At 65.5% G+C, this 23633-nt stretch overlaps 1 protein-coding gene across 4 annotated transcripts; it reads left to right on the forward strand.

Annotated features, from left to right (window-relative positions):
* The first annotated feature begins 409 nt into the window (after positions 1 to 409).
* Positions 410 to 23095, forward strand: JAG2 (jagged canonical Notch ligand 2). 4 transcript variants are annotated; one of them, XM_033108902.1, is made up of 26 exons: positions 410 to 511; positions 627 to 977; positions 8025 to 8082; positions 9324 to 9575; positions 9811 to 9871; positions 13260 to 13390; positions 13514 to 13633; positions 13806 to 13919; positions 14103 to 14216; positions 14366 to 14479; positions 14564 to 14610; positions 14722 to 14892; positions 15792 to 15942; positions 16032 to 16187; positions 16255 to 16368; positions 16621 to 16734; positions 16814 to 16927; positions 17053 to 17169; positions 17620 to 17647; positions 17729 to 17814; positions 18251 to 18364; positions 18476 to 18591; positions 19076 to 19324; positions 19950 to 20081; positions 21527 to 21683; positions 21765 to 23094. In XM_033108902.1, the coding sequence occupies exons 1-26, from the start codon at positions 446 to 448 to the stop codon at positions 22214 to 22216; spliced, it is 3699 nt and encodes a 1232-aa protein (XP_032964793.1). In that variant the 5' UTR covers positions 410 to 445; the 3' UTR covers positions 22217 to 23094. The 4 variants fall into 4 exon arrangements, with proteins under 4 accessions (XP_032964793.1, XP_032964794.1, XP_032964797.1 ...); XM_033108903.1 differs by having other exon boundaries at positions 13809 to 13919; XM_033108906.1 differs by lacking the exon at positions 16032 to 16187 and having other exon boundaries at positions 21765 to 23095.
* The last annotated feature ends 538 nt before the right edge of the window (positions 23096 to 23633 follow it).

Below are 23633 nucleotides of genomic sequence, written 5' to 3' on the forward strand. Positions count from 1 at the left end.
AAGCCCCCGCAGCCCAGTCGCCCAGGGAAGCGCGCGCCGGGCCGGGCGCTGGCGGGAGGCGCCGTCGGCCGCCTTTAAAGCCTGGGCGCCCCCGGCCCCCAGCCCCACCCCGCGGCGCGGCCCCGCCCCCTCATGCATATGCAGGTGCGCGGGTGACGAATGGGCGAACGAGCTGTCAGTCTCGTCCCGAACTTGCTGGCTGCGGGCGCCGGGAGCGCGGGCGCGCAGAGCCGAGGCCGGGACCCGCCGCCGTCGCCGCCGGGAGGGAGGGAGGGAGGGAGCCGGGCCGGAGCGCGGCCGCCTGCGAGCCCGAGCCCGAGCCCGAGGCCCGCGCGGCGCCGCCTCGACCCCGCCCGCCGCCGCCGCTGCCGGCGCTCGGAGGGCGCGCGGGCGCTGGGAGGCCGGGCCGGGCGCGCAGGGGCGGCGGCGGCGGGGTGAGGCAGCGATGCGGGCGCGGGGCCGGGGGCGCCTGCCCCGGCGGTTGCTTCTGCTGCTGGCGCTGTGCGTGCAGGTGAGCGGGCGCGGGGGTCCGGCCGCCGCGAGGCCGCGGCGTGGGGGCGGGGCGCCCTCGGGGCTGCCACCGACCCCGGCCCGGCTCCCGCGCGCTCCCTCTGCCTTATTTTTAGGCGGCGCGGCCCATGGGCTATTTCGAGCTGCGGCTGAGCGCGCTGCGGAACGCGAACGGGGAGCTGCTCAACGGCGCCTGCTGTGACGGCGACGGCCGCTCGACACGCGCGGGGGGCTGCGGCCACGACGAGTGCGACACGTACGTGCGCGTGTGCCTCAAGGAGTACCAGGCCAAGGTGACGCCCACGGGGCCCTGCAGCTACGGCCACGGCGCCACGCCCGTGCTGGGTGGCAACTCCTTCTACCTGCCGCCCGCGGGCACCGCGGGGGACCGGGCGCGGGCGCGGGCCCGGGCTGGCGGCGACCAGGACCCAGGCCTCGTCGTCATCCCCTTCCAGTTTGCCTGGCCGGTACGTGCGCCCCCACCCCGCGCCCCAGCCCTCCCCTTCTCTGCGCCCCGGCCCCGCCCTGCCCACGGCCCCTCCGGCACCTGCGGCCGGGGCCCTGCGTGCGGCCGCGCGCACCCAGACGGGGCCGCGCCGGCAGGGGGCGCCGCGCGGCCGGCGGGCCCCGGGGCGCGTGCTCCGTGGGGCCCGGTCGGCGCCCCGCCACGTGGGCGCGCGGGGGTCGCGGCGTGTGCCTGCGTCGCCCTGCGCGTGTCTGCCTGGGTGGGGAGGCGCGGCGAGGCGTCCCGGGCCCGGGCAGGCCGCAGAGGCATGTGCGCTGCGCGTGCTGGGGCTGGTACAGGGCAGGCCCCGGCGGAGTCTCACCGGGCTCGCGGCCAGCCTTCGCCCGCCCTGCTGGTTCCTGGATGCTCTGGGGGTGCAGTGGGGGTGGGGGGCATCTCGGGCGTGCGCTGCGGGGCCTGTGTCCGGGAGGGCTTCATGCATGCGTCTTGCCTGCAGCTTTTGCTGCTGGCCCAGGACCCCTGGGGAGCAGATGGGCCCTGGTGCCGTGACTCTGTGGCACCATCCGTGTGGGGGGTTTTGGTTTTGTTTCTTCTATTTTGGGAGGAGGCTTGGGGGGTGGCCAGTCAGGCAGGAGCCCTGGGCATGGGGATGCTGGGAGGGATGTGAGCTGCCCCAAGCCATGGTGGGAGAGGGCTGGGACAGACGCAGGGGGCTGTGGGAGGGAGCGTTGGCAGGCGTCCCGGGGCCTCCAGGTGCCTGATGTGTTTTCTGCAGCAGGGCCTGGGCTGGCGCTTGAGGGTCTCTGTGCCACAGGCCTGGAACTGGGTGGGGCAGGAATGCAAGGACCCTGTGAGCAGGATTCCCGAGCGCAGGGTCAGGAGCAGTGGGCTGAACCTGGGAGAGGGCCTGGGAGTGGGAAGTAGCTGGAGAAGGGTGCCAGCCTGTGACCGACGGGCCGGACCTTACAACCGATGACTTCCAGCTGAACCAGCCAGCTGGAGGCACCAGGACATGTCCACCTAGTGCCTTGCTCTGGAAAGATACTGGGGGGTCAAGGCCAGGCCGGCAAGGGTGGGCCAGTAGGACCTACCCAGTGGGGAGGGGGGCTGCCCCCCTGCCCCATCCTGCCTCTGAGCCCTGTGTTGGTACCTTCTCCTAAGCTTAGGCTAGGTGGCCTCACCTGCTGTCCCACACTCACAGATTGCTGACTACCTTCCCATATAAGGAGGCCCTGCCCCTGTGAGCCTGGCTGGCCTCTGGGGGTCTCCCTTGACCCCAGGGCCTCTGAGGGGAATGTGTCCCTGGGATGGAAAAGGCAAGGGTTAGGCCTGGGAGGGCCCGGGGCAGTTCCGATAAGCCCTGCCCCCTCGCCCCCACAGCCGCGAAGCAGGCAGGTCTGAGCAGGGCCGCAGCCTGTCATCTGCACTTGGGCCCCAGCCAGGGCGGCTCCAAATCGCTACCTGAGGATGTGTTTTCTGCTCGAGTTGGCAGCAGTGGCATGGGGGCAGGGAGGCCTTGGAGGAATGTAGCAGGCCAACGTGGGTCCTGCGTGGCTCTCAGCCCCACAGGCTGGTCCGCCGTGGGACAGGCTGGGCAGGCCGTCACCTCCCTGGGAGCCCTGAATTCTAGGCACTGGGTCACAGGCTAGCTCACCTCTCTTCCTCCTGTCCCAGCTAGTACCCTCAGATGCCCCATGAGGGGACAGGTGGTCTGCCCCCAGCTGGGTGGCCGGGGCCGTGGGGTGGTGCACGTTGGGGGCAGTTCCCATCTCCCCTCCCTGCAGCCCTGTGGCTGGGCTGCTGGGCGTGTAGTGGGGTGGTGATGCCAGTGCGCTGGTATTTCCGCTGGGCTGCAGCAGCCCCGCGGCCACGCGCCTTGGCTTACTGTGAGTCCGCTGGGGTGCGTTTGGAACCCAGGGCACCCGCCAGGCCCATCCACCCAAGGAAAGCAGGGACTGTGCCTGGCTCCCTGGGCACCGAGGAGTGGCTGGGCCCTGCCTTGGGTGCTTCAGTTGGCAGAATTGTGGGTCTCCTGCCCAGGGCCAGCTTGGACTCTTGGGGTTCCTGGGGTAGGAGGCATGAGGAGGGCTTTGGGGATGGCTGCAGGTGGAAGGTGGGCTCCCAAGCAGGGATATGGAGAGCCGCCCCTCCTGCCCCCAAGCTGGTCCCTGGAGGCAGGAGAACTGGGAGCTAATGTGGGCTCTGCTCTCCACCACCCTGTCGGCCAGCCCTACCCCTGCCCCTGGCCTCTACCCGTAGCCCAGGCTGGTTGGGTGGCCTCTGCACCCTGACCTGCGCAGTGGGCCGGTGTCTGTACTGTCTATGGTTCCATCAGCTGTGGTTCCATGTTGATGTCAGGCTCTGCCTTCCGGAGAGGGGCAGGCCAGGGTCTTAGATGTGGGGAGGTGGGGCAAGACCTTCCAGGAGGCAGCCCCTAGGGTGGGAACTGCCTCTCTTCACCTGACCCCACCCCACGGGTGACCCCATGCCTGTTACTGGCCTCCCAGGAGGTGGGTCAGGGACACCCTTTTGGCCCTGGAGCCTGGTCTGTAGCTGGCAGGGTGGAGGCCACATGTGGTCATGTGTGCCTGTGTGTGCATGTGTTCTCTCTGGATGTAGCAGGTGGCTGGTAGAGGGTCTAGGGGGCCCGCTGGGCGGAGGGCTCAGAGGTGCTGGCGGATAGAGCCACAGTGTGGCAGCCAGGGCCCCACCCGAGTGAGGGGCTGCGGCCCAGCTGGAGGCCACGCCTTCCTGCCTGTGTGCAGCTGTGTACAGTCGCTCATGGTGGGCAAAGCTGGAGTTGTGAGGAGAGCCAAGGTGGGAATGGCCCTCTCACACGTCACAGGTGGGCTTCAGGCCCACCCCATTCTGGCACTGCAGCCAATTGGAGACTCTGGGCCATGGCAGCTTCTGGGGCTCGGCTTTCCCACCTGTGAAATGGGGCAATGATGTGGCCGCATGAGAGGGGTATGGCTGCAGGCAGCCCCTAGCCCAGCACCCAGCCTGCCTAGTCTCCTCCCCGCCTCCACTGGCTGCCCAGCGGAAGGCCAGGGGCTCTGGGGCCTGGGGTGTGCTTGGGGATGTGTGTGAGGGGGGGCATTTGTACCCACAGAGGGGCCTGGTGGGATGTGAGCACAGGGCCTGGGCTCCACCATATCCAACTACCGTGGAGGCCTGGCAGCCGCATGAGCCCCCTGCCTGAGGTGGGCCAGGCTGAGGGAGGTGAGAGGCACCGCCCTACCTGTGCTCCCTGCCCCCACAAGGAGCTAGGGGGTGGGGGCTGGTGGAACCCTGGCCCCTGCCCCATCTTACTGACTCTCCTCCTGGGGCCTTCTCTGTGCACGCTGCCCCCTTCCTTCCTGTACCTTCGCAGCAGGGCCAAGGAGTCCTGCTTGGGTGGGGCTGAGCAGGTGTCTGGGCAAAGTGGGGACCCTGGGAGGGCTACACTGGCCAGTGCAGGGCTTGCAAATGGGCCGGGGGCTTTGACCCTGGGCCTTGCAGGGTGGGTTGGGGAGCCAGGCTCCATCTGATAGGGAAGAGGCCCCTTCAGGATTTGAGGCAGGGGCTTCATGGGAGGGTCCCCCCTCAGGGACCAGTGAGGGGGTTCTCCGGGGAGCCAGGCCATGGCCTGAGCTGGAGGTGGGGAGACAAGCATCTCTAATCCCCAGGCAGCCGAGTCCCCATCCCCAATATTCCAGTTGAACTTGGTCCCCATTCTCCACACTTGAGGTGAGCCAGCGTCCCCATCGCCAGAGCCCAGGTGTGCAGGTTCCCCATCCCCTGATCCCAGGTGAGCCAGGGGCTACAGCAGTCTTACAAGGTCCATGTGACAAGGTGCCAGGCGACCCTGGGCTGCTGGCCGTCTTCCCAGCAAGGGGCCTGAGGGTGCAGTGGGTGGGGCATACCCAGAGAAGGCCCTGGTGGGTCTCTGGTGTGGAGGGAGTGTCTGGGTTCCTATGTGGGGTGGGCCTGTGGTCCATCCCTCCTGCCATGGCCCTGGGGCCCACACCTTGAGGGAGGCCCCTTCCCCCTCTCCCTCCAGTGACAATGGCGGCAGAAGCCTGGGCCTCTCCAAAGCTCGGGTTTCAGGAAATGTATCTGTGCATAGAGCTCCTGGCACTGACGGACACCCAGCTCTACTCCGTGGGGGTCCAGGCGGCTGATGCTGGGTGCTGCCAGAAGGGAGCCAGGCTGGAGCATTTGACCTGGGCAGTAGGCCTGGGGTGCCTCGGGCTGTGGGGTGTCCTGGGCCACGGGGTTCCCTCAGCTGTGTGGGGTGTGGTACATCTGGTCCCATGTCTGCCCTGTGCCATTTCCATGTCTTTGAGCTATGGCCCTGTTACCCCGTCTGAGTTAGATGAGGTTTGGACCTGGCCTTGGGGGTCTGCCCGTGAAGGGGTGTGGCTGGGTCAGGGTAGGCCTGCAAGAAGAGGTGGCTGGGTCTTCAGGGACTGAGGCCAGCTGGCCAAGTGGCACTCCCATGGCCTGGAGGAGGGACCAGGTTTCCTCTGCCTGCTCACTAGGGAATCCGGTCCTCGTGCGCCTGCCCAGGCACCAACCCCAGCCTGGCCCTAGGACACAGGACCCCCCCAGAGGACCCGCCCAGGCTCTGCAGGGCTTGGGGTTGACACAACCTTGTGAGGCTGGCAGCCGTGAGGCAGACAGCACAGCAATGACAGGCTGCCGTTTGCCTAGGGGAAGCCGAGTCCTGGAGGCCAGCCCACGGGAGGAGATCGGCTGGGGCCCGGCACCGAGGGAGGCTCAGGTTCTCCCTGGACACCTCCCTGCCATCCAGGTGTAGGGAGCCCAGCTGGCGGGCGCTGGGGCCCTTGAGGGTGGGCAGGCGGGCGCTCGTCCCTGCGGGAGCAGGTAACCGGAGCCCTGGGCGCGGGCGAAGGTGGCCGTAATCCTACCTGGGCTGCCGGCGTGGGGTTTCCTGGGAGCCCGGAGCCCAGGTGCCAGGAGACGGCCAGGGCGGCCCTGCGGGTGGGCGGCCTGGGCCTGGGGCTTTCCTGCCCTGCTGGGGGGCCTGACCCACAGTGGAGGTCACAGGCTCATGCTGGCCTGCCCGTCACCGTGCCGGCTCCCTGCACCCAGCCCCTGCCTCTGTCCACCACACTGCCTGCTCCACCCTGCATCTGGGCCTCACGTGGACCCCGCAGCCACTCACTTTGCTCAGCATTGGCGTCAGTTGGCACTGGGATGAGTGGCCCGTGACCTGACCCACACCTGTCCAGCTGTGCAGTGCCCCTGCGTAGGGAGCCTCCTCTCGCTCTCCACAGCCTCGGTCCCAGGGCACCCTCTGCGAGGCCGGCCCTGACCCCGGGTAGGACAGCACTCCACCCCTCCCTGGAGCCCCGCTGGGTCATCTGTCCACCAGGGCAGAGGTTGTGGTCCCCAGTGACAGAGCTATTCCTAGTGCAGGGTCCAAAAGTGAATAAACAAACGAACGAACGAAAAAAGTGAAGCCTGGGAAGGCACTGAGGCCCAGGAAGGAACTGAGCCGTCACCGTGTGGAATGGCCAGGGGAAGGCTGGCCTGATGGAGCCATTGCAGGCCAAGGAAGGGGGTGGTGTGTGCAAAGGTCCTGGGGGCAGGGTGGGCATCTGGGGTGGCTGTGTGCAGGGCAGCAGTTGTGGGGAGCCCCAAGAGTGCTCTGAGCATTGGGAAGATGTGGACAGAGTCCTGGGGTCTTTGTAGCTCCTGTGGATGAGGGTGTAGAAAAGGCCTAGTCGCTTCAGGCAGCCCTTAGAGGGGCAGCCTGGCACAGGCCTGCTGGCCTGGTGGAGGGTGGTGGCGGGTGAGAGGGAATGGGGTTAAGGGAGAATCAGGAGGTGGGATTGAGAGCCTGGTGATAGCCCCATGGGAGGCAGAAAGGGTTCTAGAAGGGTAGAGGATGGCTCCCTCCCCATTTCTGTTCTGTGCTCCTGGGTGGGTGTGGGCCCCAGGGTGGCAGCTGGTGGGTATGAGGTCCTGTGGGTCATTTGGGTGTCTCGGAGGCCCCTGCTGGTGGGATGAGGCTCAGAGCAGGGGCAGCCAGTGAATGAGGGGAGGGAAGCTAAGGGAAGGCAAGTGTCTCCTTGGGGGGCAGGGAGAGGGGCAGGTTCAGAGGCAGTGGGTGTGGTTGGGTGTGGGGCTGGGGGCGGGGGGCGGGGCTTGCCTAGGGAGGACTGTCAGGCTTGGGTCTGGGCATCAGCAGGAGACCACAGGGGTGGTGGGACTGGCCTGGGTCGGTGCCCCCTTGGGCGGGAAGCCGGCAACCTGTGGCCCCAGAGGTGGCCTTGTCCTGTGGGTCCCCAGCCCTGGGGAGCCAGGGTCTGGTGGAGGAGTGGTCAGCCCGTTCATGGCTGGTCCAAAGATGGGGGGAGCCCCGGAGGGTCCCTGGAAGAGAAAAGCTGGGCAGGGAGGGCCAAGGCTCGCTCCCACTGGGTCATTGTACCTGCGAGCGACAATGGCTGCATGCGTACCCTCACGGAGGGTGCAGGTGCTGGGGTTTCTCAGTGATGTCACCCCATCACATAGTCTGGGACTGGAGGGAGGGGGTGGTGACCACAGCTGAGGCTGCACTGGGTGTCCCTGGGCCTCCGTTGCCCACCTGTGCAGCAGGGGCTCCTCGCTGCCCTTTTCCTGTTCTCAAGGTGAGGCAGATGTGTGTGCTGCGTGCTGCTTACTGTGCACCTGCCGTGTCCTGGAAGGGCAGCACCTGTCACGCTCCCCTGTCTCTGCTGACTCGAGCTGGTTGGGCTGGTCAGGTGTGGGCCGTTGGCCACAGGGGCCAGGGCACTAAGGCTTGGTGACCCGGGGGGCAGCCTCCCTCCTGCAAGCAGGTCATTTGGGGGTCTGCTGACATGTGGCCAGAGGCTGTTTCTCAGAGCCAAGGGGGAAAGGAGGGTGCTGATGGGGGGTCTTCGGCTGTGGGGAGAAGCCCTGACAGACTCAAGGGCAGAGTTGGGGCTCAGGGCTGGGGTACGGCAGGCAGGCCCTCACCTGTACAGCGGCAGGCCGGTGGGGCTGCAGGGACCTGACTGGCGCCTCCCCGTGTCTGTAGCGTTCATTCACCCTCATCGTGGAAGCCTGGGATTGGGACAACGACACCACGCTGGATGGTGAGTGAGCCCCGGCTCGGCGGCTTGTGGCCGGCCAGTGCCTGCCCAGTGGCCACGGACCCCTCCCAGCCATAGAGACGTATGTGGCCAGGTTCCTTGTTCTCTCCTGCTCGGGGCAGGCCGTATGCCAGGAAAGCTGCCTCTTCCCTGAGGATCTTGTGTGTGGTGTCCCTTTTCACCCTAGCTGCCAGGAAGCTCTGCCGCATTTGTGATGAGCAGAGCTGTGTGTGCTCTGCTTTCCTCCCCAGTCTCAGCTTTGGCCATGTTCCTTTCGGACTGTGCCATGTCAGTGGCACAGTGGAGTGGGGCACCCCCGAAAGGCGCTTTCTGCTCGTCTGCCCTCTCCCCAAGACTCACCTGCTGCTGGCTGGGCCTATGCAGGGCTCTGTGGTGGTAAAGAGGTTTTCTATGTACAAATGGGAAGAGCACTGTAGGCAAAGGAAGCAGCACGTGCAAAGGCCCCGAGGCCAGAGTGAGCCAGACGTGTTCAGGGAGCAGCAGGGGGCCATGTGGCAGAATTGAAGCAATGAGGTCAGTGAGCTGGGGTCAGAGCATGGAGGTTTTGAGCCTTGGGTCCCACAGGAGAAGATGCTGGGGGTTGGGCTGGGAGTGGCGGCCATGGGGCACCAGCAGGCATGGGGGCGGGTGGCCCAGGTCTGGAGTGTTTCAGGGCAAAGGGTGCAGTGGAACGTGGGTGCGAGCTGGCTGGAAGAAGCCTCTTCTTAGGGCATCGAGGGAGTGTGGCATTGCCTAGCCTTTCATCGTGGAAAATCCCAAAGGCACAAGAGCATAGAGAATGGGTTCACAGGGCTCGTGTGCCCATGGCTCCCACTCAGCCCCCGCCCTCATAGTGGCTTGTTTTGAGGTGAAGCCCAGCCTTGGGTCACTGGAGCCTTGGGGCCGAGAGAAGGCATGTCTATGACTGGGCTGTAGGGTGTGCCTGCTGCAGGAATGGCCCTGGGGGGTCAGGAGCAGGAGAGACACAGGGCAGCTGAACGACATCCCCATGCAGGATGGGTGACGTGTACCTGGGGTGGAGGGTGCTGGCGTGGGAGGAGGATCACCGCCATGGGGCACAGGTGGGGGCCTTGCAAGGGCGCTCCCACCTCCCTGTCTCAGCTGCAGCTGCGTTTGGGGTGGGGAGCAGGCGTCCTCCCTGGGCCCGAGCTTCCTGCGGCAGCCCGGGCTGGTGTCGGTGGGAGTGGCGTCACCGTGGCTGACCGACCACGCTGCCCCGACAGAGGAGCTGCTGATCGAGCGTGTCTGGCACGCTGGCATGATCAACCCCGAGGACCGTTGGAAGAGCCTCCACTTCAGCGGCCATGTGGCCCAGCTAGAGCTGCAGGTGCGCGTGCGCTGCGCTGAGAACTACTACAGCCCCACCTGCAACAAGTTCTGCCGGCCACGCAGTGACTTCTTCGGTCACTACACCTGTGACCAGTATGGCAACAAGGCCTGCATGGACGGCTGGATGGGCCGGGAGTGCAAGCAAGGTGCGTGGGCCAGGGGGCTCGGAGCCGCGTGCGGGGGTCTTGGGACACCTGCAGGGAGGTTCAGGCGTGCATGGGTCTCGGGCATATGCAGGGGGGGCTCAGCCGTGTGCAGGGGCCTCGGGCCGTGTGCGGAGGGCTTGGGGCCATGTGCAGGGGGGCTCAGGGTCATGTGTGGGGAACCCTGGGCATGGTGGCCTGCCCTGCTGCAGCGGCTCTCTGCTCCCCTCTGTTCCAGCTGTGTGTAAACAAGGCTGTAACCTGCTCCACGGGGGATGTGCGGTGCCTGGGGAGTGCAGGTGAGTGCCACGGCCCTCCTCCCCTGCTGGGCCCTGGTGGCCCCATCCAGGAAACAGCTAGCTGCTTCCGCATGCTCCTCCCTCAGCAGAGGGTGGCTGAGCACCTACTGTTTGCGGGATGCTTGCTGTACTGGACATCAGAGATGCAGGCTCTGGTCCTGTGCAGCTTATAATCGGTGCAGGGCAGACCCCAGTCCTCATAGCCCGGGGTGTGCCGATGGCCACAGCCCCACAAGGACAGCATGGCATGGAACCGGGGGAGTGGCCAGGGCTATTTCATGTGACATGGCCAGGACAGTCACGTCCAAGGGGCAGAGGCCTGGAGACCAAGGGCCACCCGAGGATGGCTGCCCACAGCACGGAGGACCAGGTGCAGACAGCATGGGGGCTTGAGCTGGTGGGTGGGGGACAAGGAGATGCCAGTGAGGGTGGGGTGGGACCCAGAGGGTTTAGAGCTGGGCCAGGTGGGATGGAAGGAAGAGCCCGGCAGGGAGGCTACAGGGCTGGGAGGTGGAGAACTGGGCGGGACCTGCAAACGTCCTGGAGTGGATTTAATATAGGGGTGAAAGAGTGGGGGCCAAGGAGGACCCCAAGCCTTCTGGCCTGTGCCACTGATCGGTGGGGCTGTCATAACTGAGGTAGGGGTGGCCGCAGGCAGAGCAGGCAGGTAGAGAAAGGCCTGTCATGTTGGAGGGGGTGTTTGCCCTCTCCCAAGAGACCTGTGGAAGGCGGAGGGGTTAATGGGGAGGGGCTTGGCCTGAGACACAAGTGGGGTAGCGGTAGCGTCCAGGCGGAGTTTGAAGCCCTAGGTTGGGGGCAGGTGGAGAGAAGAGGCCAAGGAACCAGCCTCGGCCTCCTGCTGGTAGAGGTGTGCAGTGTGTGCAGACTGCCACTGGTGTCGGGGCCGGGAAGGCAGGGGTCCTGGTGACCAGGTGTGGGAGACTGACCTGGGGGATGGTGGGAGAGACCCCCGATGGGGCAGGTCAGGAAGGTAGGAGGGGAGCAGTGGGTGAGCAGCTTTGCCATGTAGCAGCAGCCAGGAGGCAGGGGTGGGCAGTCAGAGGGGACCGGGCCAGGGGCTTGGAGTGGGCAGGAGACTTAGAGCATGGTACTCTCACAGTGTGCAGGCCAGGGTGGGTGCTGGGCATGTTGAGGACAGCCTGGGAGACGGGGCTGGGCCCAGGTAGACACTCTCAGCCTCTCAGCCCTCGGGAGGAGCTGCAAGTTGGCGGAGACGGCAGGTGGGGGTGAGTGAAGCTCTTGGCCCCCGCCTGGTGTTTTACTAATCCCAGAACTCCCCCCACTGGGTGGATTTGCTTCCATACGCGTTTTCCAGACAAGGACACTGAGCACAGAGACGTTAAGTAACTTCCCCACAGTCACACAGGGATGAGTTTAGACAGGAGAGCAAGGTTTGGGAGCCAGGAAGGGAGGGGCGGTGACCCTTCCATCTGTTGTGTGGTGGCGTTGGCCAGGGAAGGGCAGGGGGCTCGGCTTCACCCAGCCAGCCCCTCACACTGCTGGATTTCAGATAAATCAAGTGGGCTTCCAGGTGTGGGGACATAGCAGAGGTAAGAGGGCACCTAGGGGGCGGCCTGGTGCAGGGCAGGTCCATGTCTTGGGGGCCAGCCGCTCCCAGGAGCCATACCCTGGGTGGGAAGGGTGGATGTGGGGCCTGCCTTCTGACTTGTGTGGTGGGTGTGAGCCTGGGGACCCTGGGCCACAGGAGCAGGGGAGTGAGCACAGTGGGGCTGGCCGTCAGCTCCGCACTAGCTTTGCGGGTCCTGGCTTGGCACTGTGTGCAGTGCACAACCTTCATGGCGGGCCAGTGATTGAGCAGCCAAGGTGGGGGAAGGTGGGAGAGCAGTTGGTCTCTGCCCCACCCTCTCACTGGTGTGGGCTGTGCAGGAAGCTAAGGGGCAGGACTCCTGAGGACAGGGGCCGGCCCCCGCCCGCCCTCTCAGGCCCTGTGGGTGAGGCCCAGCTGCTGCCGGTGGCTCCCGGCTCCGGTTTCACTGCAGGACACCCCCCACCGGATGCTGCGGAGATGGCCGTGCCTTCCTGCCGCCTCCTCCCCGGCTTCTGGAGCCGTATGCTAGGGAGGTGGGGGCCTGCCGAGGGCTGCCTCACCCGGGGCTGAGAGCACGCCCTTGGGACCTGCTGAGGTGACCCAAGGTGGCATGGGCCCTCCCAAGCCTGGTCCCCCACATCACCTGGAGGGAGGATTCGGGTGGGTCCTCTGTGCACGTGGGGCTGGATGGTGGAGCCCCTTCTCGCCAGTCTCGGCTTCCCTGTGCCCACTGAGTTGTCCAACGTCCCCTCTGGATGGCCACGGGCCCGGGGATGGCCCAGGAAGGGCCGTGGCTCCTTCCTTTTACAAAATAAATTCCCATGGCAGGTGCCAGCATGGAAGTGACGTGGTCTGGATGTCATTCCCTTCCCACAGGACCTTTGAGTTCTAGGAATGGGGCTTCTGGGGGTCCTGTTCAGGGCCTGGAGGGTGGCCTGCGGGCCCCAGGGTATCTGCCGTAGGACGGTGGGCTCTCTCCCCTGACAGTAGTGCCCCCAAATCAGATGGAGCTCTGGGCTCTTGGCGGGGCAGCAGCCTCTGTCCCCTGCGAGTTTCCTGGGCCAGCCACGGCCTGGGAGGGGGCCTGCACTGACAGCCTTGGGTGCCACCTGCCCCCCCTCCTGAAAGACTTCTCGGAGGGGGTGCTGGCCCACAGCATGGGGCAGGGCCAGGTCTCGGGGTCGTGGCCTTGGAGCCAAGAGGTCTCTCTAGGCCATTTGCCAGCGAGCAGGTGACTCTTCCTGGGCCAGGCACTGCCCTGAGCCTGGCCTCTTGCAGGGCTGTCCTGCTGCAGCCTGTAGGCCTTGGTAACCCCACCTGTGACATGGGCCCTTGATGGGGCTTTTTGGGACAGAGAAGTTACTGCCCTTGAGTTTCGGGTGAGGTCTTGAGCTGTCCTCAAGGTCACAGAGCTGTGGCCGTGCCAGGAGCCCTCTCCTGGCATTCTGCTGGCCTGTGGTCTGAGCTGGCACTCTCATTCCTGGGGTCCCGGTAGGGCCTCCCTTTCCCGGCGCCTGCTCTGGGGGCCCTGCTCGGGGCTAAGTCCCAAAATAGCTCAGGGAGGAGTGACTGGACAGCTGCGGCCCACTGTCCTCGGCCACAGGCCGGGAAGTGCCCGTGACAGTGTGGGCTGGATGGCCAGCCGGCCAGCCGTAACCCCCACCTGGCTCGGGGCCTGCTCCAGTTCAAAGGCTCAGGCTGCCAGCCCAGGGGTGGCCCACGTGACCGAGCCTGCATCCCTGTGCCACCCTGGCAGCTGCCACAGCTCCCGGCATCCACCCTCACCCACCAGGCCCCATGGCCCTTGGACTTCCCCAGGTGCAGCTACGGCTGGCAAGGGAGGTTCTGTGATGAGTGCGTCCCATACCCCGGCTGTGTACATGGCAGCTGCGTGGAGCCCTGGCAGTGCAACTGCGAGACCAACTGGGGTGGCCTGCTTTGCAACAAAGGTAGTGGTGGGCAGGCGGTGGGTGGTGGGCGGCCAGGTGGCAAGGCCGGAGGCTCAGCCATCTTGGGGAAGGCGGGTAGCAAAGGGCAGGGCCTGTCCCTTGAGCACCCACCCCTGCCCCCAGACCTGAACTACTGCGGCAGCCACCACCCCTGCACCAATGGGGGCACGTGCATCAACGCCGAACCCGACCAGTACCACTGCGCCTGCCCTGCTGGCTACTCGGGCAGGAACTGCGAGCGGGGTACGTCAGGGCCCGCCATGGGACGCCGTGCCGGTTCTCAGGTGCCCCGCTGCTTGGCCCTGGGCGCCCCCTTGCCCCAGCCTTGGGGCCCTGTGGATGTGGGGAGGAGCACTTGTGGAAAGTGGGGGGCCCAGGCCACCCCCCCACCCACTGCCTCTGGTTCTCAATGCAGCAGAGCATGCCTGTGCCTCCAACCCGTGTGCCAACGGGGGCTCTTGCCATGAGGTGCCCTCCGGCTTCGAGTGCCACTGCCCATCTGGCTGGAGCGGGCCCACCTGTGCACTGGGTGAGCACCCATTCCAGTGGATTGGGGGCTGCAGCCTGAGGGGTCTGCAGGGCGGGACTGGGGCACAGTGGTTAAGCCAGGAGAGGAGTGACCGGAAATCCCAGGCACGTGGCCCCTGCCGCCCTGTGGGGCCCCGCCTTCCCACACCACCCACGTTCCACGCCTCCTTCTGTCCCTCTGCAGACATCGATGAGTGCGCCTCCAGCCCGTGTGCAGCAGGCGGCACCTGTGTGGACCAAGTGGATGGCTTTGAGTGCATCTGCCCCGAGCAGTGGGTGGGGGCCACCTGCCAGCTGGGTAAGGGCCCCACAGGGCAGGTGTGTGCATGGACCGCATGCTGTGCATGCAAGCGGCTGCTGCTGGTGCTGCTGGGGCTGCGGGTGCCAGGAGGGGCAGGCGGGGCAGGTGGGGCTCGGGCCCCATTCTCCCCCTTGTCTCGTCCACAGACGCCAATGAGTGTGAAGGGAAGCCGTGCCTTAATGCTTTTTCTTGCAAAAACCTGATTGGTGGCTATTACTGTGATTGCATCCCGGGCTGGAAGGGCGTCAACTGCCATATCAGTCAGTATGGGTGGGCAGGCGGCAGGCGGGAGGGCTGGGAGAGCTCAAGAACCCTGCCCATGACTGTGCCCGTATGTCCCCCAGACATCGACGACTGTCCCGGGCAGTGTCAGCACGGTGGCACCTGCAAGGTAAGCTGTGGCCGGCCTCCCTGCCCCTACACACCTGTGGGAGGGGCGTGGGGCCGGAGGTGCCTGCTGGGTGCAGCTGTAAGAGGCTCACTGCCCATCTGCCCTGCCCAGGACCTGGTGAACGGCTACCAGTGTGTGTGCCCACGGGGCTTCGGAGGCCGGCACTGTGAGCTGCAGCTGGACGAGTGTGCCAGTAGCCCCTGCCTGGGCGGCCTATGCGAGGACCTTACCGACGGGTTTCGCTGCCACTGCCCCCAGGGCTTCTCCGGACCACTCTGCGAGGTGACTGGGTGCTGTTCTGCCCTTCCCGGGAGCCTCAGGGGCAGGTCATTGTCCCCAGGCCACCCGAGTAACCAGGAGGGGCTGTAGTGTGTGTGTGTGGGGTGACCCTACAGAGTGTCCCAGGCTCAGTCCTAGACCAAGACCCAGGCCCCCAAGTCCAGGCACCTGGCTGGGCAGAGGGTAGGGGGAGGGTGAAAGGGTCCCTGCTTGTCATGAGAAGCACCGGCAGGTCACTTGGCTGCCCAGGTGCGCTGTCTACCACACCGTGACTGGAGAGCAAGTGACTTTGATGGGGTGGAGCAGGTAGGCAGCCTGAAAGGGGGGGTAGGGTGGGAGTGACAGCATGTGAGAGGCTGCACATGCTGTGTGTGGGGCCTGGGGAGGGCTGGGTGGAAGCCTGCCTCCGTCACTTGCTCCAGTCTTTGCAGGGGAGAGTATTGGGGCTGCAGGGGTGCACAAGGCAGGGCTCCTGGCCAGCAGGCTTCCTGGGGCCCATAGTGAGGTCTTGCCGGGGACCATGGAGCCTGGTGGTGCGTCTGGGGAGGACCCACAGACTGGGTTCAGGGTGGTCATGGCATTGGAGAAAGAGGGTCAGGAGCTGGTCTTCCTGCCAGCAGGAGGGGTGAGGCCGGATGCCGCCGGGGGCAGGCAGAGGAAGCAGGCTGTGGTGGAGTGAGCATGGCGGGAGGGGCCTGAGGGCCCGCAGGTGTTTCCGTCCAGCTGACAGGCCTGGACAGTCTCGGGTGGGAGGTTCTTCAGGCTCTGGCCAAAAAGGCCCTGGTGTTTAGGCTGAGCAGGACCAGAGCCTCCGGGATTCCTCAAGTGGACAAAACGTCTGGATCATCTTCCAGTACCTCGGCGTGCAGGGCTGGGCCCTCACCATGCCCCCCACCCCACAGGTGGACATCGACTTCTGTGAGCCGAGCCCCTGCCAGAATGGCGCCCGCTGCTACAACCTGGAGGGCGACTATTACTGCGCGTGCCCCGATGACATGGGTGGCAAGAACTGCTCCGTGCCCAGGGAGCCATGCCCTGGCGGTGCCTGCAAAGGTAGGTGTGTGGTGGGGCCTGCAGAGGTGGCGCACATGGGCGGGGACTACAGAGATGGGGGCAGGCTGACCCTTCCTCGTTTGCCGCAGTGATCGATGGCTGCGATCTGGAGGTGGGACCCAGGGTGGGCGGTGCGGCGCCCTCTAGGCGCGTGTGCGGCCAGCATGGACACTGCGTCAGCCAGCCTGGGGGCAATTTCTCCTGCGTCTGCGACAGCGGCTTCACGGGTGCCTACTGCCACGAGAGTGAGTGGCCGGGGGCTGGGTGGGGGCCGGGCTAGCTGGGGACCCTGCTCACCCCTGCCTCCCGCAGACATCGACGACTGCCTGGGCCAGCCATGCCGCAATGGGGGCACATGTATTGACGAGGTGGACGCCTTCCGCTGCTTCTGCCCCAGCGGCTGGGAGGGCGAGCTGTGCGACACCAGTGAGTGGGCCTCGCCAGGCTCCCCCACCGTCCCCATGGCTGCGCCTCTGTGTGCTGGGTGCGCCACACCTTGCCTGGGGGGCTCCCACCAGTACCTCAGCCTAGTCCTGGCTCCTGCCACCTGGCTCTCCTTTCCCGCCCCTCTGTCTCTCCAGCCCCTCTGTCTCTCCCGGCCCAGCTCCAGTGCCTCCCCCACTGGAAACCCTCCCTGAATGCCCGTGACCCCCTGCTGACCGGCATCCTCGCCCCCAGATCCCAACGACTGCCTTCCTGATCCCTGCCACAGCCGCGGCCACTGCTATGACCTGGTTAATGACTTCTACTGTGTATGTGACGATGGCTGGAAGGGCAAGACCTGCCACTCGCGTGAGTGCCCGCCGGGCTGCCTTCCGGGACCTGCCTGCTGCTCTGCGGCATGCCCGCTGAGCAGCCTGTGTGCCCGCAGGCGAGTTCCAGTGTGACACCTATACTTGCAGCAACGGTGGCACGTGCTATGACAGTGGCGACACCTTCCGCTGTGCCTGCCCCCCAGGCTGGAAGGGCAGCACCTGTAACATTGGTGAGGAGGCCCTGGGTGTCAGGGGCCTAGGCACGGGCTTTGCCCCTGCTCCTGGCTCGGGGGCACGGTGTGGAGACCCCGTCCACCAGTGCCAGATGAGCAGGCCCCCTTCCTTTTCATCACAGCCAAGAACAGCAGTTGCCTGCCCAACCCCTGCGTGAACGGGGGCACCTGTGTGGGCAGTGGGGACTCCTTCTCCTGCATTTGCCGGGATGGCTGGGAGGGCCGCACCTGCACGCACAGTGAGCTGCTGGGGGGGGGTTGTCCAGAGGGAGGCCTGGGGTGGGAGGGTCCATGAGGGGTGGGGGGTGCTGTGGCATGGGGCCCGCTCTTCTCCACCAGGCTCCCCAGGCCTGCTCCTCCTGCCCCGTGGACGTGCCCTCTGCACCTGTCCACCAAAACACAGTTGTATCCCAAGACCTGCTCTGCTACCTCCGATCCTCCCACCTCCAGCCCTGCAGCCGGGCTCCTGCTCACCCCAACGAAAGGCACCCTCCAGGATTGGCCCCTCTGTGACTGCCCAGGGCCACCTCCTCATGAAGCCACCTGCCCACCCAGCCTCCCAGCAGATATGGTGGGCTGGCGTGGACAGTTTGGTGTCTGCCTGCTCCACGTCCGGGGCACCTACACCGGGTACAGGGCGCTGGGGGGTGGCTGCTGTGCTGACCTCCCTTTCTCTCGCCCACATGCAGACACCAACGACTGCAACCCTCTGCCTTGGTGAGTGGCAGCCCTGGGGGCCGGTGGACCCCGGGGAGCTAGGCTGGCGTGGGCTCCTGATACCTGCCCTCTCCCCTGCAGCTACAATGGCGGCGTCTGTGTCGATGGTGTGAATTGGTTCCGCTGCGAGTGTGCGCCTGGCTTCGCGGGTCCTGACTGCCGCATCAGTGAGGCGGGGAGGCTGGGGGGTGGGCCCAGGTGTCTGGGGTCGGGGGTCACGAGGGTCCACATACGCTGAAAGACAGCGTGAACACAGCCACTTCCTGCCTCGCTCCAAGCCTCAGTTTCCCCACTTGTCTGTGCCCTGCCCATAGCACCCCTATGCTCACACCCCAGCCCAACTACTGGGGCTGCCCTAGAAGGGGATGGACCCTAGTTGAGCTGAGGTGTTTGTGCCCCAGGGCCTTGCCCACCCTATTCCAGAAGAGGATGGAAAAGGATGGGGGACTGTAGCTCATTAATCCTCAGGCTGGTGACAGTGACTGTGCCAGGCCCAGCTCAGAAACCTGGGCTGGCCTGGGCCCTGCCCCTCGGGGACCTGCACAGGCCTCCTTCCTGGGCGCTGGCCTCCATGCTGCCCGCTGAGCCCCATTTGTCCTGCAGACATTGACGAGTGCCAGTCCTCGCCCTGCGCTTACGGGGCCACGTGTGTGGATGAGATCAACGGCTATCGCTGCAGCTGCCCACCAGGCCGGGCTGGCCCACGGTGCCAGGAGGGTAGGTGGAGAGCACCACTCTGGGTCAGGGCCACGCCAGGCGGGGCAGGGGCAAGACCTGGACTCCAGGGCTCATTGCCCACCACTGACCCCTCACTCCCTCTCCCAACAGTGCTCGTGTTCGGGAGGTCCTGCTGGTCACAGGGCGTGCCCTTCCCACATGGGAGCTCCTGGGTGGAAGACTGTAATAGCTGCCGCTGCCTGGACGGCCGCCGAGTCTGTAGCAAGGTGCCAGGGGGCCCCGCCCAAGAGCCTCCCTGACCAGTCCTGCCCTGCCTGGGTCTCACATCCTGGTGCCCTTGGCCTGGGGTGGGCCCATTTTTTGTCCATTATCCTGACTCACCCTGTGAGACCTGGGAGCTGGTGCTGGGGGGTGAGCCAAGTCTGCCCGTCTCTGCTGGACATCTGGGGAGGAGGGCCCTCTGGCACCGCCAGCTTCCTGTCCTCATTGTACAGTTGGGGAAACTGAGGCTTAACCGTGCTCAGGCTCCAGGAGCCCAAGGCCTGTTAGCCACCTGGCCCCACCCTCCCTCAGGGATACTGCTGCTCTGGTGGGGTTCCTTTCTGGTGCTAGGGTCAGCCTGGGAGCCCTGGGTGGTGGGGTGGGGCATCGCCCTGGGACTTGCTGACCCCGGCCGTGTGTCTCCCTGCGTGGTGCCTACGCGTTTCTGCGGGTGCCCATGTGTCTTTCTCCCTGTGCATGCTGGTCCAGGTGTGGTGCGGCAGGAAGCCTTGCCTGCTGGCCGGCCGGCCGGACACCCTGAGTGCCCAGTGCCCACCAGGGCAGCAGTGCCAGGAGAAGGCCCCGGGCCAGTGCCTACAGCCACCCTGTGCGGCCTGGGGGGAGTGCAGCACGGCAGAACCCCTGCTGCCCGGCACCGCCTGCCTGCCACGCTCCAGCCACTTGGACAACAACTGCGCACGCCTCACGCTGCACTTCGACCGAGACCAAGTGCCCCAGGTGAGTGGCCCCAGCAGTGGGCACCCCGAGTGCCTACAGAGCCTGGACACTCCTGTCCCCTCGGAGTGACCACTCAGATGGCAGAGACTGCTCCCAGCTGCCTGCCATACTGGCTGTGGCTCAGCCCCTGTGGAGTTAGGGGGCTGTGGGTGGCCACGTGGCCACTCAGGGAGCCCAGCCTTGTGTGGTCAGATGGGAGGGAGGGGGCAGTGAGCCATGTGTGGGCAGCAGGGGAGGCCAGGAGTGATGGGCCCAGCCAAGGGGCCACCCCATCAGCCCTCTCGTGGAGGCCTGGGCCTGCCTGCAGCTCTGTGGGTGATCCTATGGCCTGAATGCTTGGAGCCCAGAGGGAGGGGCTCAGAAGTCAGTGAGGCCTGGCCACACCCCACCCCACCCCCTGGGGCCTGTGGGTGGAGCAAAAGGACCAGCATGTACTCTGGTGGAGTGGTCTGTGTCCTGCGTGTGGGGCACAGGTCTGGTGTGGGAAGCCAGCTCCCCAGTGGGACTCCTGCATCCCCACCTTGTGTCCCCAGACGGCTGTCAGGCGTATTCTGCTACATGCCTTTGGTGCCAGTTAGGGACTGACTGGACCCTGCTCATGTGCTTGCTACCCATCTCTGCCCAGGGTACCACTGTGGGCGCCATCTGCTCAGGGATTCGTGCCCTGCCAGCCACAAGGACGGTGGCCCGGGACCGCCTGCTCGTGCTGCTCTGTGACCGGCCATCCTCGGGGTCCAGTGCTGTGGAGGTGGCCATGGTGAGTGCTGGATGGGCCCAATGGCCACCCTTGCTCAGCGCATTCTGTATGCTCCTTGGAGGTGCTGGGGCGGACGGCCAGGCCAGGCTGGTCCCATGGACTCGGGGAGACAGAGTAACCCATTGACTCAGGACTCCGCCCCCACTGCAGTTGTGTAGGATGGGCTGTGGGTGCTCTCACTGGAGGCTGGTGGAGCTGGGACAGGGGTGGCAGGGGAGCTAAGACCAGGACTTGGGGGCACAGTTCAAGGCAATGCATATGGCCAGGTTGGAAGACTGGGTCCACTGCTGGGCCAGCAGCTGGGGCAAGGCAGAGGTGGGAGGGGCAAGGAGGGGCCAGTGTGTGCATGTCTGAGAGTGGACAGGAGGGGCCAGGGAGTGGCTCGGAGCGGAGGGAGACGGTCATTGGCAATTAGGGATCAGCTTCTCGAGGGACGTAGAGCAAGGGTGTAGGGTGAGGTCACTCGTCCTGTCTTCTGAAATGAAGGGTCTGCAGGAGGCTGGCAGAGGCCCACAGGAGCTCGTGTGCGGGTGAGGCAGGGGCAGCAGGCCAGGGACCTGGAGGAGAGGGTGGGGAGAGGTGCTGAGGGAGCTGGGCTCAGGCTGCAGAAGCGAAAGGGGCGGGGCGCCAGGTCAGCAGATCACAGGCTGGGTCAGGCGCTGGCTGGAGAGTCTCAGAGGCAGCACTGACTGAACGGTGACGGACCTGGACTCGGATTGTGTCCCTTCTCGTGTCTGGTGTCTGAAGCCGTGGAGGTTGGGGCTTTGGGCATGTGTCCCTGGAGCAATAAGACACCCCCAGGTGTCGGCAGGAGATGGGGAACAGAGGCAGCACTCAGGGAAGGAGAGTGGACAGGTCTGGGGTGGACAGTGATGGGGTACAGTGGGCATTCTTGGGGTCCTGCTCTTGGCCCTGAGGGGCGCGGCCAATAAACCAGAAACCACAGGTTAGGGTGAGGCTGTGGCTGGGAGTGTGCAGGCAGGGGAAGGGGGCGGAGCAGTTCCTCAGGGTGCTGGCTGGTGCCAGCGTTGGGCGGTAGGGTGCCATATGGGCAGAGGCACAGGCGGGACAGCTCCCGCACTGGGGGCAGTACCGGGCTTGTGGTGCCCTTGGGGCTGCCAGTGGCCCTGACAGCCATTCCTGCCCCGGATGGAAAGGACCGGTCAGGACACACCCATCTCCCTGTGAACCGCCTAGCGGGGCCCTCTCCTCCACAAGACCCGGGGACCAGACTCCCAAGCCCCCTGCCCTGACTGCCCTGGTCCAGGGCAGCCCTGCTCAGGACCACTGTGCCTGCGTGGTCTGTGCAGCTGGACGGCAACCCTGGCATTCCCCTTGGCCGGTGGACACAGAGCCAGGCGCTCTGTCCTGGCTCCCGCCGGGCGTGGGGGGCGCAGGCCCCAGGGGTCGGCGGGCGGGCACCTCAGCACTGTCCTCTGCTGCAGTCCTTCAGCCCCGCGCGGGACCTGCCCGACAGCAGCCTGATCCAGAGTGCCGCTCACGCCATCGTGGCTGCCATCACCCAGCGGGGCAACAGCTCACTGCTGCTGGCCGTCACTGAGGTCAAGGTGGAGACGGTGGTCCTGGGCGGCCCCTCCGCAGGTGAGCAGGGGGCGGGTGGGGGGTTGGTGGGCTGGGCCAGGGCCGGCAGTACCTGGGCTGCAAATGCCCCCGCCCGCGCAGGTGTGCTGGTGCCCGTGCTGTGTGGCGTGTTCAGCGTGCTGTGTCTGGCCTGCGTGGCTGTCTGCGTCTGGTGGACCCGCAAGCGCAGGAAAGAGCGGGAGAGGAGCCGGCTGCCGCGGGAAGAGAGCGCCAACAATCAGTGGGCCCCGCTCAACCCCATCCGCAACCCCATCGAGCGGCCAGCGGGCGGCCACAAGGAGGCGCTGTACCAGTGCAAGAACTTCACGCCCCCGCCGCGCAGGGCGGGCCGTGGGGATGGCGAGGACGAGGAGGACGAGGAGCCCGGCCGCGCGGAGGAGGACTCCCTGGAAGCCGAGAAGTTCCTCGCGCACAAACTCACCAAAGAGCCCGGCCGCTCGCCCGGGAGGCCGGCCGGCTGGGTCTCAGGCCCCAAAGTGGACAACCGCACAGTCCGGGGCGTGGGCGAGGCCCGCCGCGCTGGCCAGGAGTAGGCAGGCCGCCAGCGGGCCGCGCGTGACCCTTTGCCGGACCGTGGGAGGCTGAGGCTGTGTGCATAGTTTATTTTGTGTAAAAAAACACCAAAAACCAAAAACAAATGTTTATTTTCTACGTTTCGTTAACCTTGTATAAATTATTCGGTAACTGTCAGGCGGAAAACGGCGGGGGTGTTCTCGGATAGTTGCTATTTTTGTACCGTTTCCGGCGGGGCGCCCACTGTGTGGCGGGGGAGAGCGGAGGGTGTCGTGTTCTCACCAAGCTGTTTAACGCTTGTTACCAGAGGCGGTGTGCTGTTTACAGAATCTTCCTGTGTATTCCTCACTTGGGGTTCTCAGTGGCTCCAGGCCAAAAAGACGGTGGGACCCATGGCCCACGGTGTTGACAGGACCCGTGGACGTCTGTGGGGCCCATGGCTGTCGGTGGGACCACCCGTGGCTGACAGTGTGGCCCATGACTGTTGGTGTGGCCCTGTGGCGGACCATGGCGCCTGTGGTTGTCAGTAGGGCTTGAGGTCATCAGTGGGGCGGTGGTGTTGGCGTGACCCGAGGCCCGTGGGCAGCCCCTTGAGGGCTCACCGGTCAGGCCCCCCAGTCCGCTGTCCTCACTTGCTCCTGCCCGGAACACTCACTCTAGAGATCTTTCAACTGTGTTTTCAGAAGTGCCCTTCCTGACTGCTCTGTTCTCCCCGGGACGGTGGCAGTATTGAAGCTTGTGACAAGTGCCTTCACACAAACTCTCCCCTCGCAACTGTCAGCGTTTGCTGTGGGCACCAGGCCGCTGCCCACCTGCCAGCCCCGGCCCCCCCTGTGAAAGTGCATTTTTGTAAATATGTACATATTAAATGAATCACTCTGTATATTTGATTTAATAACTTAAACATTTTGGTCTCCCTTGTTCTTGGGGTGCTGGTCCTTTGTTATGTGCAGTTGGGGGGGGTCTCGACAGTGGAGAGGCTGGGGTGTGGACTGCATGTCGGGCCACGTGGCCCTGGTGGCTGTGAGCAGTGATTCAGTCCTGCTGACCACTGGTGGCACTGGTATCCCGTGAGGGTGACACAGGCTTCTTAGAAGCAGTCCTGGGAATGGGTGGGGGGAAGCGCTTTACTCCCCCCCAACTAATAGCAGCTGCAAAGTGCTTTATAAACTGCTTCAAGGTCATTTGGCCATAAAGAGCTATCAAGGTTGTCAGGGCTTACCAGGGCAAACTGGAGAGAATGAAATCAGGGCCATCTCGCTGCTGGCAAATGACTGGGCTTGGTGGCCTCGGTCTGGCTGTGGAAGGCTGTCTGGTGTCTTTGTGCACAAGTCGTTCGCTCTCCTGAGAGGGGCAGGTGGTCCCTAAGTTGAGGGACAAAGCCCAGAACAGAATCTGTAAACGAGAAGAAAACCCTGCGAACAGCCTGGGCGGGAG

Source organism: Rhinolophus ferrumequinum, chromosome 6 (genome assembly GCF_004115265.2).
Source record: "Rhinolophus ferrumequinum isolate MPI-CBG mRhiFer1 chromosome 6, mRhiFer1_v1.p, whole genome shotgun sequence".
Lineage (NCBI taxonomy): Eukaryota > Metazoa > Chordata > Mammalia > Chiroptera > Rhinolophidae > Rhinolophus > Rhinolophus ferrumequinum.